The sequence below is a fragment of the Pinus tabuliformis genome, chromosome 2_1 (genome assembly GCF_031772625.1).
Source record: "Pinus tabuliformis cultivar Carrire ecotype Pingquan chromosome 2_1, CPIR1, whole genome shotgun sequence".
Classification (NCBI taxonomy): Eukaryota; Viridiplantae; Streptophyta; class Pinopsida; order Pinales; family Pinaceae; genus Pinus; species Pinus tabuliformis.
Genome location: NC_142299.1, coordinates 859,219,586 through 859,235,590, shown reverse-complemented (window position 1 = coordinate 859,235,590; position 16,005 = coordinate 859,219,586). Strand labels below are relative to the sequence as shown.

The 16,005-nt window shown below is 41.5% G+C and overlaps 1 protein-coding gene across 1 annotated transcript in view; it reads left to right on the top strand.

The window, feature by feature from the left end:
* Positions 1 to 16,005, top strand: part of LOC149203392 (phosphoenolpyruvate phosphatase-like) — a 317,110-nt gene that overhangs the window by 209,757 nt on the left and 91,348 nt on the right. Inside the window, exon 5 of the mRNA XM_089401855.1 lies at positions 13,859 to 14,082. Coding sequence (XP_089257981.1) covers positions 13,859 to 14,082 — 224 coding nt within the window. The remainder of the gene's footprint in view (positions 1 to 13,858; positions 14,083 to 16,005) is intronic.

Genomic DNA, 16,005 nt, shown 5'->3' with positions numbered 1-16,005 from the left:
TCCAAAAGGCAAATCAATCTCTAGCAGAGATGAAGTAGGGCCTTAGAGGTTAACGTAGAGCCCACGCAGGGGCAACGCAGAAGTAGCCGGGGACTCGTTGGTTCAGCTGCCAAATCAGTCGGGACTTGTAGTGTAGAGTGAGGTAATCTCACTAATTTCTTCTGCTGAGTGATATTCTCTGTAACTGGGTTGCCAGGAAGGCATCCTGAAGTTGTATTTAGAAATACTTAAGCTTAATAATAAAAACCCTCAAATTTGCTACATCAGTTTTCCCACATTGGGTTTTTCCGGGGACATTTATCCAAAAACAATTGTGTCATTTGTGTTGTATATTTCTCTATTGTTCAATTTCTTGTTTTGGCATATTATTTAAATGGCGTATGCTGCAGTGTATATGTTGATTTGGGGTAGCACCGGATGTGCTCTAGCCTCGAAACTTAGTGGAGAGGCTAAGGCACATGAGATCTCCAATACCCAGAAATGGTTTGGGCAGATTCTAAACAGTTTGAGAGATATTAAAATAATTAATATTTTTTAATGGAGAAGGTTCACACAGAGCCAACCAGGGCTTACGCAGAGGCAGCCAAGAGCTGCGTAGTGCCTCAGAGAGCTGGCGTGGGTGACGCAGAGGCCCTAAGGATTGATGCAGTGCCTCCAGAGGTTGACGCAGGGCGAACTAGTGTGACGTTGGGCAGACACTGGGCCAGAAAGGGCTGACGCAGTCCCTAGAGGCTGACGCTGGGGTTTATGTGGGGCAGATTGGAGCTGGGAGTTGTAGGAGTGTTTATCCGTGGTTTCAGCCAGAACATCTGTCTCGGACTGAGAGGTACTACTGCCAGGATTATTCTCTGTTGGGTGAGGCCGTTTTGGCACCTAGATTGTATTTTGAAATTGCCTAATAATTAAAACCCTCAGATAGCTGCACCAGTTTTCCCACATTGGGTTTTTCCGGGGACATTGGTCCAAAAACAACAGTGTCACTTGTGTACTTGTTTTGTTTCTTTCAGTTGATGATCTGTAATGTGTTGAGCATGTACTTGTATTTATTTTCAGTATTTACATGGTAAATAACTTGTTAATTAATCAGAACAAGCAGGCAGAAATAAATCAGAAAAGTACATGAAGGGTTTCTAACAGTTAGACTTAGAAATTCCAACAGTATGTATTTCGATGTTTGCCATAGGAAATTGGAAATAACTTGTTCATGTAAATCTAACAAGTAGGAGAAATATCATCAGTTGCTACAGTAGGGATTCCCGGGTTTGAGGAATTTTCACAAAAATTACAGTAATGATTTATTCATTGTTCACCGTAGTAAACAAACTGCATAATTGAATTTATAGTGAGCAAAATAATTTCCAGTTACTACAATAGATGAAATTTTCACGATTATGCTAATTCGATTTAGAGAGTCTCATATAAATTGAAGTGAGTCTCATTTGTGAGAACTCATCGACATCACTTGAATTCTTCTCTCGTAAAATAACTCACACCTCTTCGGAAACTATTGGAGATTCTTTGATGCATTTTGACATTTGGAGCTGAAATTTTCAATCTTCTTTGGAGCTATCTCATGATTTGTGGATGGATATATCATATTGTCATCTTGTAAGTGCTTCTTGTTGAATATTTTCTTGAAATTATGTCTAATGTATGGAATTGTTGCAACTAGGTTAATGCTATTGTGCCCTAATTGTTGAAAATCATTCTTGGAAAGCTTCTTGGTTGGCAATTGCATATGTTACTCATTGTATGGCAAATGATAATGCTATTGTGTTGTAATTGTTGAAAATCATTCTTGGAAAGCTTCTTGGTTGGCAATTGCATATGTTACTCATTGTATGGAAAATGATGAATGTTCCTAGTGGATGGAATTTTGTTCTTCTTCCATAAAACTCCATAAACCTTGAGTGGGTAAATGTTAAAGTTTGGTTGCTAGGGCAACAATCTTTAGCCTCCTTAAGGATGGTTTTGGCCAATTTTAAATAATGTAAGACTCCATAGCCGAAAGGACTAGGCATTGGTCCAAGAAGTTTGGTGAGCAACTCCTCTTTTCTCCATAATTTCTCCTTCTAAATTTCGGTCCCCTAAAGGTAGGGCGAAAATCTAAAATCTAGGGCTTGCTATGAAATTTTATGGAGGAGATTTTTTAGGAATTTGAGGGTCCAAACATCAAGCTTAGGGTCTAGGCTACCTATGGTCCAAGTTTGGTGTGTATCCGCCTGAGCTTCATCTATACAATCTCTTGCCCTAGGTGCTGCTCAAAGAGGGAAAACCTAGGTTCTTTTTTGTCACCTTGAGGACTTCTTTGAGGGTTGTATGAGCTTATTACTCGGTGGAGTAAATCTCAAGAAGCTCTTTCTTCTCCTTGCCTTGACCTTAGGAGTGCCTTGGAAGTATTTCTTCCCATGATTTTTCATAAAACCCTAGATCTGGTGGAAGTCTTTCTTAGGTCTTTGAAAGAGAGCGAAGAGCCTTTTGGAAGTGTCAATCATCACGTAGAGCTTCTTTAAGAGATCCTACCTCATCTCCTAGAGGTGCAACCTTAGGAATACCTATTATTGTCATCATATCTAAAACCCTAAGTCTTGGTCTCTTCATCTTAAATCCTTTCTTGGAGAGCGTGTTAGCTTCCTCAAAGCATTGAACCATTGTTGTGTTTCTCCTTGAATGGGCTTGGTGGAATCACTTCATACCTAAATCATTGATCTATCCATCCAAAGTGATTCCCTTCCCACTGGGACTCCTCCCATCAGTGAAAGTCGGTAAAGAGTAGGGGATCTTGACTGAGGTCATAGTGGGTCATTGTCCAATTGTTGTCACTTGGTCTAGTAATGGTCCCTTAGGTTTCCCTTCCTTAGGGCCCTGCTAAGTTGTGTGGTAACATTTTTGGCGTTGTTGTTGGGGAAGAAACGAGTCTATCTTTATGAAATATTTAACTCGTTCCCTAATGACAATATAAGTTAGCATTTGGCGACTCCATTGGAAGAACAAAGCCCTTGTTCTTCATTGAACCTCAAAGTTAATGCTTGTAGGGTGGAGCAGGCATCTCTCAAGGCACCTTAAATTCACCCTGATGACTTTACCCTTGATTGCTATGGAAATTTCAAAAGAATTTCTCCTTGGAAGTTGTGTGAGATATTCCTTGATATCCCAAATTTCAATGGTAATCCATGATTCGTACTTGATCATATAGCCAAATTTGTCTCATACATTTCGAGAGAGGGCATCACGCACGAAGGTACTTCAGTGAAATTATTTATTGAGCCTCTTGGGATGTGTCAAATCACTGATTTCTGTGAACCTACCTACACCACTTCATTTTGTTAATTTGGCAGCTCAAGGGCGAATTCCCTCCTTTGGGAAGCCTTCCTTATTCAGAGAAGATGCAACTAGCACTTGGATGAATTTAATTTGGACATGGAAAAATATTACTTTTATTATGGAACCACGTTCACAAAAAAAGTACAAGTCAGCCTAGAGGAAAAATTTGGTGTCCTCCACCACATATAAATAGACCACATGTCACATCACTTTGGAGCATCATCACACATCACATTCTTCTCTTGGATGGTTTGTATAACTTTGAAATTGCAGGTCCAAGGCCATGCGTGTCTTGAAGTTTCTAACTTTACTTCGTTTAGAAACCCTTCATGCACTTTTTCTGATTTATTCCTACCTACTTGTTATTTTTTCTTTAACAAGTTATTTACAAAGTAAATACTGAAAATAAACACTAGTGCATGCTCAACATATTATTTTTGGACCAAACACACCACATGACACCATTATTTTTGGACCAATGTCCCCGGAAAAACCCAATGCAGGAAAATCGGTGCAACTATCTGAGGGTTTTCTTATTAAGCAATATCAGAGTACAATCTGGGTGTCGTAATTGGCTTACCCAACAGAGAATTTCCTTAGCAGCTATACCTCACAGTTTGAGAGAAATCTCCTGGCTGATATCCCGGAAAACCCTTCCGACAGCTCCTCAGCAGAAAACTACTCCTGCAACCCTAGCGTCTGCCCAATCTGGACTGCGTCAGCCCCTTTCTGTCTCACGTTGGCCTTGCGTTAGCCTTTCTTGGCCTGCATCAGCCCCAGGAGGCCCTGCGTCAGCTCTGGGAGCCTCTGCATCAGCTACACTGGCTCCTTTGGTGCTCTGCGCAGCACTTGGCTACCTCTGCATGGCCCTGCGTGAGCCCTTCCTGGCTCTGCTGTTAGAAAATTATATATTACGGAGCAATGGAACACATAAAATATTGCAGAAATATAAACACAGAAAATGCACAAAACAAGAGAGACACAGATATACGTGGTTCACCCAGTTTGGGCTACGTCCACCCCGAAGAGCCAGTCCTTCCTTTCTATTATCCAGCAAAACGAAGAGACACAACCTACAGCAAATCTGCTGTAATATCCTCTGTTTTCTCTCACAGTCTGACCTCTCTGTTTCTCGCTCACACTGAATACACATCTATCACACAGCCTCAAATACAATACCCTCATACAAAGAGAGGGGTTGCCTTCTAGGGCAAAAAACCCTAAACAAACATAAGTTCTACCGTCAGATCATCCGCCTAATGAACGTCCCAGATTGACTAGAAATTATTATACTTTTACAAGGCAATTTTACATTTATTTTTGGCTTCGGGGGTGCTGCCCCCGAGCCCCCGCTGGGGGACCGCTGGCCCCCGGACCCCCGCGGGGGGGACAAGTCCCCCCCGCACCCCCCCGCGTGGAGGGGTGTACAAAACATCCTGGGGTATACATCCGGCTGAAACAAAGACCTCTGAACAATCATGCTCCACACACAACATCTGTGTCACCCCCCTTGGTTGCTGCGCTGCTCTCCCGGCACAATCTATGCCTTCTCTGTTCCTCTGTACTCAATGCCCCTCAGCTGCTCTCCCAATCACTGATTCTATCTCTCTTAGCAAACCCCGCTCTAGAGAATAGAATGACTGATCATTTGGTGTACTCTCCAAGTGACCCTCAAGCCTCCTCTTATACTTTTCCTATTGACATCTCAACGACCGAGATTAAGTCCCTAATCAACGTCTAAGATTAGATCTGGCTTGATCCATGTCTTTTGGACCACTCTAACACAGATTCATATTAAGACTCATTAATATTTTATTTTCCCTAAGTTTAAACTTAGGGACTCCATTAAAAATACTAATTTTTAATATCTCCTGATCTGTTTAGAATCTACCCAAACCCTTTCTGGGTATTGGAGATCTCATGTGCCCCAACCTCTCCACCAAATTTCGTGGCTAGAGCACATCCGATGCTACCCCAAATCAACAACGTGCGAAGGAGAGAGAGGGAGAATCTGTTTGGGAGGCCGAGTCAACTATTGATTTGACCGAGATTTTTTGAGCATTTTAACCAACGTTGACTTTAGATTCTAGGCTAGGATTTTTGTAGGTCAATGAGGTTACTTTGACTGATTGTTGTGGGAGTTTTGTTGACTATTTTGACTTGGTTTGACCAATCTTGGAAGGTTGAATTCGCTGCTACTTTGACCGAACTATTTGGAGGATTGTTGATCATTGACTGATTAGGGATACTGCAGTTGCTGTTGACTTTTACCATATTTGTGTTGATTTGGGGTAGCATCGGATGTGCTCTAGCCACGAAATTTGGTGGAGAATTTGGGGCACATGAGATCTCCAATACCTAGAAAGGGTTTGGGCAGATTCTAAATAGATCAAGAGATATTAAAATAATTAATATTTTTAATGGAGTCCCTAAGTCTAAACTTAGGGAAAATAAAATATTAATGTGTATTAATATGAATTTGTTTTAGAGTGGTCCAAAAGACATGGATCAAGCCAAATCTAATCTTAGCCGTTGATTAGGGACTTAATCTTAGCTGTTGAGATGTCAACAGGAAAAGTATAAGAGCAGGCTTGAGGGTCACTTGGAGAGTACACCAGATGATCAGTCATTTTATTCTCTAGAGCGGGGTTTGCTAAGAGAGATAGAATCAGTGATCAGGAGAGCAGCTGAGGGGCAATGAGTACAGAGAAATAGAGAAGGCAGAGATTGTGCTGGGAGAGCAGCGCAACAACCAAGGAGGGTGACGCAAAGCCAACAAGGGCTCACATAGGGCCACATAGAGGCAGCCAAGTGCTGCACAGAGTGCCAGAGGGGCCAGCGCAGCTAACACATAGGCTCCTAGAGCTGACGCAAGGCCTCCTGGGGCTGACGCAGGCTTAGAGAGCTGACACAGGGCCAACGTGAGACAGAGAGGGGTTGACGCAGTCCAGTTTGGGTAGACGCTGGGTTTGTAGAGCAGTTTTGTGCTGAGGAGCTGCCAGAAGGGTTTTCCGGGAATTTAGCGAGGAGATTTCTCTCCAATGGTGAGGTATAGCTGCTAAGGAAATTCTCTATTGGGTAGGCTAGTTTCAGCACCTCGATTGTACTCTGATATTGCTTAATAAGAAAACCCTTAGATAGCTGCACCAGTTTTCCCACATTGGGTTTTTCCGAGGACATTGGTCTAAAAATAATGGTGTCATGTGGTGTGTTTGTTCTTCTTTCTTTTAGTTGCTGATTTGTAATATGTTGAGCATGCATTGGTGTTTATTTTCAGTATTTACTTTGTAAATAACTTGTTAAAGAATAATAGCAAGTAGGTAGGAATAAATAAGAAAAAGTGCATGAAGGGTTTCTAAACTAAGTAAAGTTAGAAAGTTCAACATGGTATCGGAGCGTGATTGCAGATCACAGGAGGACTAAGAGACATCAGTTGAGGGGAGCAATAGCAGCAAAAAACAGCTGTCCCGAGGTGATAGAAGCTGTTTCTAGCAGTGCAAAAGCCAAGAAGTGTGACGCAGAGCCAGCCAGAGCCACGCAGAAGAAGTCGGGAGCTACGCAAAGCCTCAAAGAGGCCAACATTGCTGATGCAGAGGGCCAAAGGGCTGACGCAGAGCCAGCATGAGGCAGATAGGGGCTGATGCAGTTCACAGAGAGGCAGTTGCTGGAGTCTAGAATGCTGCAGAAATATTGCAGAGTGGAGCTGGTGAGGTACTGTAGTCAGAACATTACCTAACAGAGCAAGGCAAGAGGAGTTGTTACCGAGGGTTTCTAGCCGAGGAACCTGGATCAGTAGTGCAGTTGCACAAGACTATCAGAGTAGGGGGCTTCTCGACAAGCGGCAAAAGAATTTCCAGGAGGGAAATCAAGAATCAGAGGGAGTACAGAAGAGAACTTCCAGATGGGAAGTAAAGACTCAGAGGAGTCGAACAGAGAACTTCCAGGAGGGAAGTAGAGGAGCATCATGGCACTACACGGGGTAAGAGACCAGAATAGACTGGACGGAGCATTGAACTTCGCAATCTAGAAGGCCAGAATCTTATCAGTGCTTGACAGGAATCGTGTCAAGAACTTTGCCTTGAAGATGATAGCTATCCCAGTTGACCCAAATGATAATGACAAGTGCGAAGAGGTGATGGCGAGGGCCAAGTGCATTATCCTTGACGGGGTCAAGGATCATGTGGTACCACATATAGCCGAGAAAGAAACAACAGTTGAGATGTGGGAGGCTCTCAAGAACCTGTACCAGCATACTTCTGTGCAGATAAGAATGCTGCTCGAGAACCAGATGAGGTCGTATCAGATGAAGAAGGGTCAATTGATTGACACCTTCCTCGGAGGATTGAATGAGATCCGAGACCAGTTGACTACTATAGGAGCGACACCGGATCAAGAGCTTAAGGTGAGGACAGCCCTGAATGCTATCTCAGAAGATTGGGAAGTGTTTGTCCAGAGTATCCTGGGCAGAGGGGCTCTCCTACCTTAGGATGAGATGTGGGTAGCTCTTCGCCAGGAAGAGATCATATGACAGTCAAAAACAAGTAGCAGTAGCAAAGGGATCAAGGTTCAACAGGAGGAGGAGGATGTGGCCCTAGCATCTGAGGGAAAGCAGGAGAAGCGGAAGAAGAAAGATCTCTCCAAGATCAAGTGCTTCCACTGTGGGGAGATGGGTTATTATGCGACCCAGTGCCCAAGGAAGAAGAGTAAGGGAGAGCTAGCATGGGCAGAGAAGGAAGTTTTGACAGACGATGACTGTGCCATGAGTGCACACACGCCACTTGAGCAGAAGTGGGGAGACATCGAGCTGTAGTCAAGCGGACTACAGGCGATGAGGGATAGAATCCTTGAAGTACCCAGCCTCTTGGATTAGACCTTGCTACAAGAGCCCCGACGAGGAGTAGCAGGACTGGCTAATGTGGGTAGAGACGGATGCGGATGAAGCAACAGAGAGAGCTACAGTGCAGGAGTCTCGAGACAGTGTAGAGCTAGTAAGCTGCAGCAGTGCAAGAGGCACATGAGTGTTGTGCCAGTGCAGGAAGGCATAGAGAGGTGTGCAACGGTGCGAGATGTAGGGAGTTGTTACAGCAGCGCAGAGGTCAGAGAGGGAGCACTTGTCAGCGACAAAGGGAGCTTCAACATCAGTGGGTGTTTCTAGGCCAATAGGGAGGTCAGTTGGAGGATCAGTTACTTACTTCTCAGTAACTGAGTTGCAGTGCAGCAGTGGACAGCATGATGCAACATGATGAGAGGAGGTGCAGTGCGGATGTAGTGCTGGGAGAAAGGACCAGCAACAACACAGATGCAAAGGGAGCTGTTGTACAGATGCAACAGTTGTAGAACCATGGGTAGCAGTACAGGAGGCAATAGTGCAAAGGATGTTGGACAGGAAGGCCTATCATTAACATAGGTACCGATGTTGGATGATCAGAGTGATACTCAATAAGGAGTATCGCTAGAGCACAGTCCTCGCTAAGAGGGAGTGTTGATTTGGGGTAGCATCGGATCTGCTCTAGCCACGAAATTTGGTGAAGAGGTTGGGGCACATGAGATCTCCAATACCCAGAAAGGGTTTGGGCAAATTCTAAATAGATCAGGGGATATTAAAATAATTAATATTTTTAATGGAGTCCCTAAGTCTAAACTGAGGGAAAATAAAATATTAATGTGTATTAATATGAATCTGTGTTAGAGTGGTCCAAAAGACATGGATCAATCCAGATCTAATCTTAGCCATTGATTAGGGATTTAATCTCGACCGTTGAGATGTCAACAGGAAAAGTATAAGAGGAGGCTTGAGGGTCACTTCGAGAGTACACCAGATGATCGATCATTTTATTCTCTAGAGCGGGGTTTGCTAAGAGAGATAGAATCAGTGATTGAGAGAGCAGTTGAGGGGCATTGAGTACAGAGAAACAGAGAAGGCAGAGATTGTGCTGGGAGAGTAGCGCAGCAGCCAAGGAAGGTGACGCAGCGCCAGCAAGGGCTCATGTAGGGCCATGCAGAGGCAGCCAAGTGCTGTGTAGAGCACTAGAGGGGCCAGCGCAGCTGACGCAGAGGCTCCCAGAGTTGACAGAGGGCCTCCTGGGGTTGACACAGGCCTAGAAAGGCTGACACAGGGCCAATGTGAGACAGAGAGGGGCTGATGTAGTCCAGTTTGGGCAAACGCTGGGGTTGTAGAGCAGTTTTGTGTTGAGGAGCTACCAGAAGGGTTTTCCGGGGTTTCAGCCAAGACATTTCTCTCAAACTGTGAGGTATAGCTGCTAAGGAAATTCTCTGTTGGGTAGGCCAGTTTCGGCACCCAGATTATACTCTGATATTGCTTAATAGGAAAACCCTCAGATAGCTGCACTGGTTTTCCCATATTGGGTTTTTTCCGGGGACATTGGTCCAAAAATAATGGTGTCATGTGGTGTGTTTGTTCTTGTTTCTTTTAGTTGCTGATTTATAAAATGTTGAGCATGCACTGTTGTTTATTTTTAGTATTTATTTTGTAAATAACTTGTTAAAGAATAATAAAAAGTAGGTAGAAATAAATCAGAAAAAGTGCATGAAGGGTTTCTAAACTAAGTAAAGTTAGAAACTTCAACAATTCGTAGACTTTGATTTTGGATCAAATTTGACTTGTTGGCTCATCTTTGACTGGATATTGATTGATTGGTTTGGATAGTCAAATTTGTCGACCTTTGACTCCTTGTTGATGAACTTGAATATTGTATCTCTCAGGTGCTGTCAGGTTGACCAGCTAGCTATCAAATATAGGATAACAATTTTCTCCTATGGGGTTACCCATTTTGGTGGGTAACACATCCCATATAACAACCATAGAAATCAACAATTCAATTCAACCACAGATTTGAAAACCTGTGATTTCACAAGTAAAGCAATGTGAAGATATGAATAATGTTAATCGTATGTAAATGCGATGAACGTGGCTCTATGTGATATATGTAACGACTTGCAAATGACCCACCATATATGCCATCATACAGGTCAAAGGGTTCAAGAAGACAACTGACACAATGTTGAGTGTAGGGCAATCACATGGCATCCTTTCCATGCCAAATGAGAACAATAACAAAGGTGGCTATGAGCCATGACATCTATAAGGAGGCTCCACAAATAATAAACTATATTATCCATGCTTCGACCTGTGTGCCATTATTAAGCACATGGCTAAATGTGAAAATTCCTGAATCTAACACATCAAAAACCCCTACAGCAATTTCTGGTTTACTATCTCCTACTTGTCCTTTACATTAACAAGTTATTTAATTGTATAAACATCGAAGTAAACACAATTGAAACCTTCACAAATATATAGATCATGCATTGAAGTAAATAGAAACAATAACACAAGGGACACCGTTATTTTTGGACAATTGTCCCTAGAAAAACCCAATGTGGGGAAACCAGTGCAACATATAGAGGGTTTTATTATTAAGCAGATTCTGAATACAACTAGGGTGCCAGAAATGGCTCACCCTTTAGAGAATTTCCTTGGCAGTGGAAACTCTCTCCAAAGACATATATTCCGGCGAATCAGCAGCCAGATGAACAACCTTGCAGTGACTTTGACTGTTCGTTGTGCTGGACAGTGAAAGCTGCGCCAAGCACTCCTCTGGAATTGCGTCACCCTCTCCCGGCTAATCTGCTCTCAGTTTGCCCCACAATATTCCTCAGCGCAACCTCTTCAGCCCAACGTCAGCCTCTACAGCCTCTGCGATGTTTGCATCAGCCTCTGTGTCCTCTGTGTCTGCCTCTGCAGCTTCCGCATCCTTTGCATTGGCCTCCTTAGCCTCTGTGTCAACCTTCCTAGGCTCTACGTTGCCTCTTTCGGTTCTTTGCTACCTCTTTGATATGTATTCTTCGGCCTCTTGCCGAACTGCCCCTAACTACAACTGATAACTTGTTCGATTTCCTCAGCAAACCTCGCCCCAAAAAATCGAATTGACTGATCTCACTTGGTATATCTCCAACTAACCCTCAAGCCCCCTCTTATACTTTTCCTGTTGACAAATCAACGGCCGAGATCAAGTCCCTAATCAACCGCTAAGATTAGAACTGGCTTGATCCTCATCACTTAGAACTTTCTCACCTATATTTTATTAATACACATCAATATTTTTATTTTCCTAAGTTTAGACTTAGGAACCCATTAAAAATATTAATTATTTTAAAATCTCTTCATTCGGGTGGAATTTCTCCAAACGATTTCTGGGTCTTGGAGATCTCATGTGCCTTAGCCTCTCCACCAAATTTCAACACTAGAGCACATCCGATGCTACCCAAAATCAACACTAAACACTTAATTCACTTTTCCCTAGGTTTATTCCAACTATTATGGTTTGAGATGTTAAAAACAGGTGACTTCAATTAAAATAAGTCACCTCCACATATGTGTCCACCATGGTATAAAATAAGGCTTCTTTAGGAGGTTAACACATGAGATAAAGTGGATGGCCCCATACAAAAACATTATGAAGTGCGTCCATGTGTCTGCCAATGAGGAGTATACCACATACAGGTTTTGTCCCATGAGAATAGAAGGGTCACCCCTAGTAAACCCCACCATAAACTAAAGTCATAATAAAACAATGTGCTGCACCCTTACAATGCCATCAGTTAACTACAATCATACCATGTCTCCATCCATAGTTATGGAGGTGTTCCACATGTGAGTATTAGGCTAGGCTAACCATGAACAACATCCACCAATGATATACTATAGCACCAATGAACATCTTACAACCATCAACCAAACCCTGCCCAAGACTCTAACTTCTAACACCCAAAGTTCCATTAACCAAAGATATGCAACAATGAATGAAAAAGACATATTGCTAATCATCTTGCAGGGTTTCTGGAGCAAATTTTTGTTGCAGGAAGTGTCTATCTACCAGAGGGGCTGAATTCTTTTTGAAGGCCGAATTATGACAGAGGGGTCGGATTAGCAGAAGGCCTAGTTCACCTTCAGGGGGCCGGAAATTTCCTTGCAAGAAGGCCGAAATTTAACTGAGAATTTGGGGACCGAATTGTTCTTGTACCAGGGCCGAAACTACAAACTCTTCCAGGGATGAGTTGGTGAAAATTTGAAGAGGTTGGGTTCCTTAGGAGTGGGCCAAATTTCTTTTACAAACTGGAGACTGAACTTCTGAAGCATTGACCGAAATAGTGGGGGCCGAGTTACTCATTTCCAGAGGTCGATTTTGTTGGGGAAGGCCGAGTTTCAGCTGAGTTCACATACACCAGGGGGCATTTTCCAGATTTATTGCAGAGGCTGAGTTTTATCTTGCATAGGGCCGAGTTCCATCTCCTTGGAGGTCGAATGGTGTGAAAGCTAAGGGGGGCGAATTGCTTGAGTTGTGAGGGACGTGACCATTCCAGGAAGGCCGAGTTGGTTGACAATCTCCAGGTTCCATCATTCCAACACTTGCATGAAGAAATATTTCAGTTAATAAAATGGAGTCAGTTTTGGGAAAGTTTTGTTAAGTTTCTTATCTGCTGTTGCAAATGACCAGTCCGTTCTCAAATTGTTTGTCAAATTTACTCAATGTTTTATTGATAATGTTTATCCAAGTGTGTGACAGAATTTCCATGCCATCTGTTTGTTAAAAGTCCTCAATGGAAATAGTTTAAAATTTTGAAGAAAAATTGTGCAAATTTTAGTGCTGGTACATTACAACACTAGCCACACATGGAGCAGATAGAGGATGAATTTGACAAAAAGTGTGGACTTGGATTTGTGGCACAGATTTCTAGACATTTGAACTTGTAAACTTTGCTGAAGAAAATTTCTCCTAGAAGAAGAGTTGCTGGTTTTCTCCCAAGTTTGGGTTTCCCAGGGAAAATTTGTTGTCTCTATTGTGCTTGGCTGTCTCTTTATGATTTTACTGTTTTCATTGCATTACTGTTGAAACTTTTTGTGTATAATTGCTCAATGATATAAGTGACATAAGATAATCTGGTTAAAGATCATTAGGATGTAATTATCAGATCAGAAAATTGGTTTCTACTTTTCATCTTTGTAGAAAAATCAACAACTTTCCTGCCAACCTCTGGTATTATACAGCTTGTTGTTGAGGTTGCCTTTAATAGATTAATTTCAAGAAAAGCACCGGAATGTTAAGACTGAGAGGACTGATGAGAGTTGGGAGTATGGCATTAATAAATAGCCCAGGCTTTCTATATACTAGTATTCAGATTGATTATAATAGAATTGACTAATGTCAACAAAGATCAAGGTACTTGAATGAATTAACATCGACATGTGCTCTCACAGATAAATGCAATTTTATAGTTTGTGGTTTTAAGATTTGCTTGGGGAAGAGTATTTTGATATTTTTCAAACATAGTTCCGAACCATTGATGGTTCTGAACCTTTCGTAGTTTGGTGGTTTGGTTCTCAAATTCAGTGATTGATAAATTTGCTTAAATGGCTTGTGTTTGTGACACTGAAGTTGCCATTAGTTGAATTTAATAGCTTTAAGCTTTATCATTACAAAAGTTAAAAACTGAAAAATGTTACATATTGCAGGGGACCTTGGACAAACGTTCCATTCCCTTTCAACTTTTGAGCATTATTTGAAAAATCCTGGACAAACAGTTCTATACGTTGGTGATCTCTCTTATGCTGATGATTATGAGTTTGACAATGGGGTTCGATGGGATACATGGGGCCGCTTTGTGGAGCCAAACACTGCTTATCAGCCGTGGATCTGGACATCAGGAAATCATGAAATAGAATTCAGAGAAGATTTGGTATGCCCGTCAATTATCTATTCATTGCAAACCAAATGGAGCAGTCATCCATGTTACACATTTATGCATCTTAGTTATATTGTTTCTTCAACCATTTTGATATGTGATGAGAAATAATGTTGACAAATCATAGGAAAAGCTTCATTTTGTGTGTGTATCTTTTCAGCTATAATTCAGATGCAATGCTGTTTTTTCTCCCCCTATTGTTCAATAATATGATTCTTTTTCTTTTGAAAAGGAAAACTTATGTCCAGCAGAACTTAATATTTCATTCACTTCTGTAATGCTTCCTTTTTACGCATTGTCTGGATTTTCTAGTAGTCATTTTCTTGTAAGTTCCATATTTTCTTCAAGAAATATTCTCTTTGTTTCTGTAATTTCTTTGTAATATTACTATTCAATGTAGAGCTGAATAACATAATAAGCTATTTTCCAATTGTAATATAAATCAGAAGTTAGTTTCACCTGTATCTCTTTGTCATTTAACTTTTGTGAGTACCCTTTTTGCTAATCCCTTTGATGTGCTCTTTTGGACAACTATTGACATTAATAAAATTGTCTCATATTTCTGAGAGTTTGTGATGTTATAGAATGATTACTTGTTTGTAAATATGCTTGCAAGGTCCACAATCTACAATGTTATTTTTCATTCTCCGCTAGAGGCTTCTAGTCACTCCTATACACAGCAAAGTTGGATACCAAGAAGAGTTGGGTTCAAACCTTATAGAAATTGCTTCACTCTACAGGTTGTCAATCAAAGCATCTAATTTTTTCGGGGAGTCATTTTTTTCTTGTTTGAGGTTTCTTTCACCAAAATTTTACTGAATCCAAAAGAAAGCTCTTTCCTCATTTCTAAACGTTTTGATAAGGATTCCAGTGTTTCATTGTTGAATGTTTCACTGAAAATCATTCTGATTGTCTTTCTCAAAGTTTTCCACATATTTTTTTTGGCATTAGGGTCTGCTTGGGAAATACAATTCGTCCCACTTTCTAGCCTGAAAGCGAGGGTGAGAGTGCTGGTACCTTACTAGCACCACAAAAATATCCACAAACATATACATACCCTACCCCCTCTTGAATTGAACATGTGACCTCCAAGCTGAAAACCGATGTTCTTAACTGTTAGGTCTGCTCAGGTTGTATGTCTCTTTTAAAGTTATTGTGAAATTCAAGGATTTAATTGTCAATATCTTGTTGCAACATCATTTGGATGTTAGTTGATTTTTATGATTGAGAATACTGTTAAGATTCACAAGTAACAGTAGGTGAATTGAACAGAACCAAAACAGATCTAAAATCCTACAATAAACATGGAGAAACCAGCATTAGGGCAGTGTTACCACTTCTTCCTGTAGGGGTACCTATAGAAATTTTCCAAACAGGGCGAAGATTATTGACTGTGAACACAGTTGGACCATGTTAAAAGAGTTAGAAAGATGAATTGCTAATTCTGGAAGTCTCTTTCCTTGTGGCAATTTCTCGGTGGAGGCATATACAACCGTCTAAGGCATTATCCATGAGCAAATTCAAGCTGATTATTACCTGTACCATCTTGATAATATCTAACTGGTTATGCCCAAAGTTTCAACTTGTCATTAGCACTCAAATGTGCATAATGATGAGTTAATTTCATGCAGAGTTGAACAGTGAAACCCAGAATATTTTTGGAGCTGTCACTGCCATAGTTTCTAGCAGCAACTGCTGGCAAAGGAAGGTTTTGAAGTAGGATGAAGCAGCAATTTGGGGCAAGTCTGTCTACAAAACCAGGGGTACCATTAAGCGATCAGGATTGAAGAAAAACACAATGACTTAAGACAAGGAATAGTCAGAAGCAGCATTGGTCTATTAGCCAGCATAGCGAAGAAAGCAAGAATTCTCTCTCTAAGGCATTTTTAGGTCCAACCTCTCAGCCTTTAATAAAGA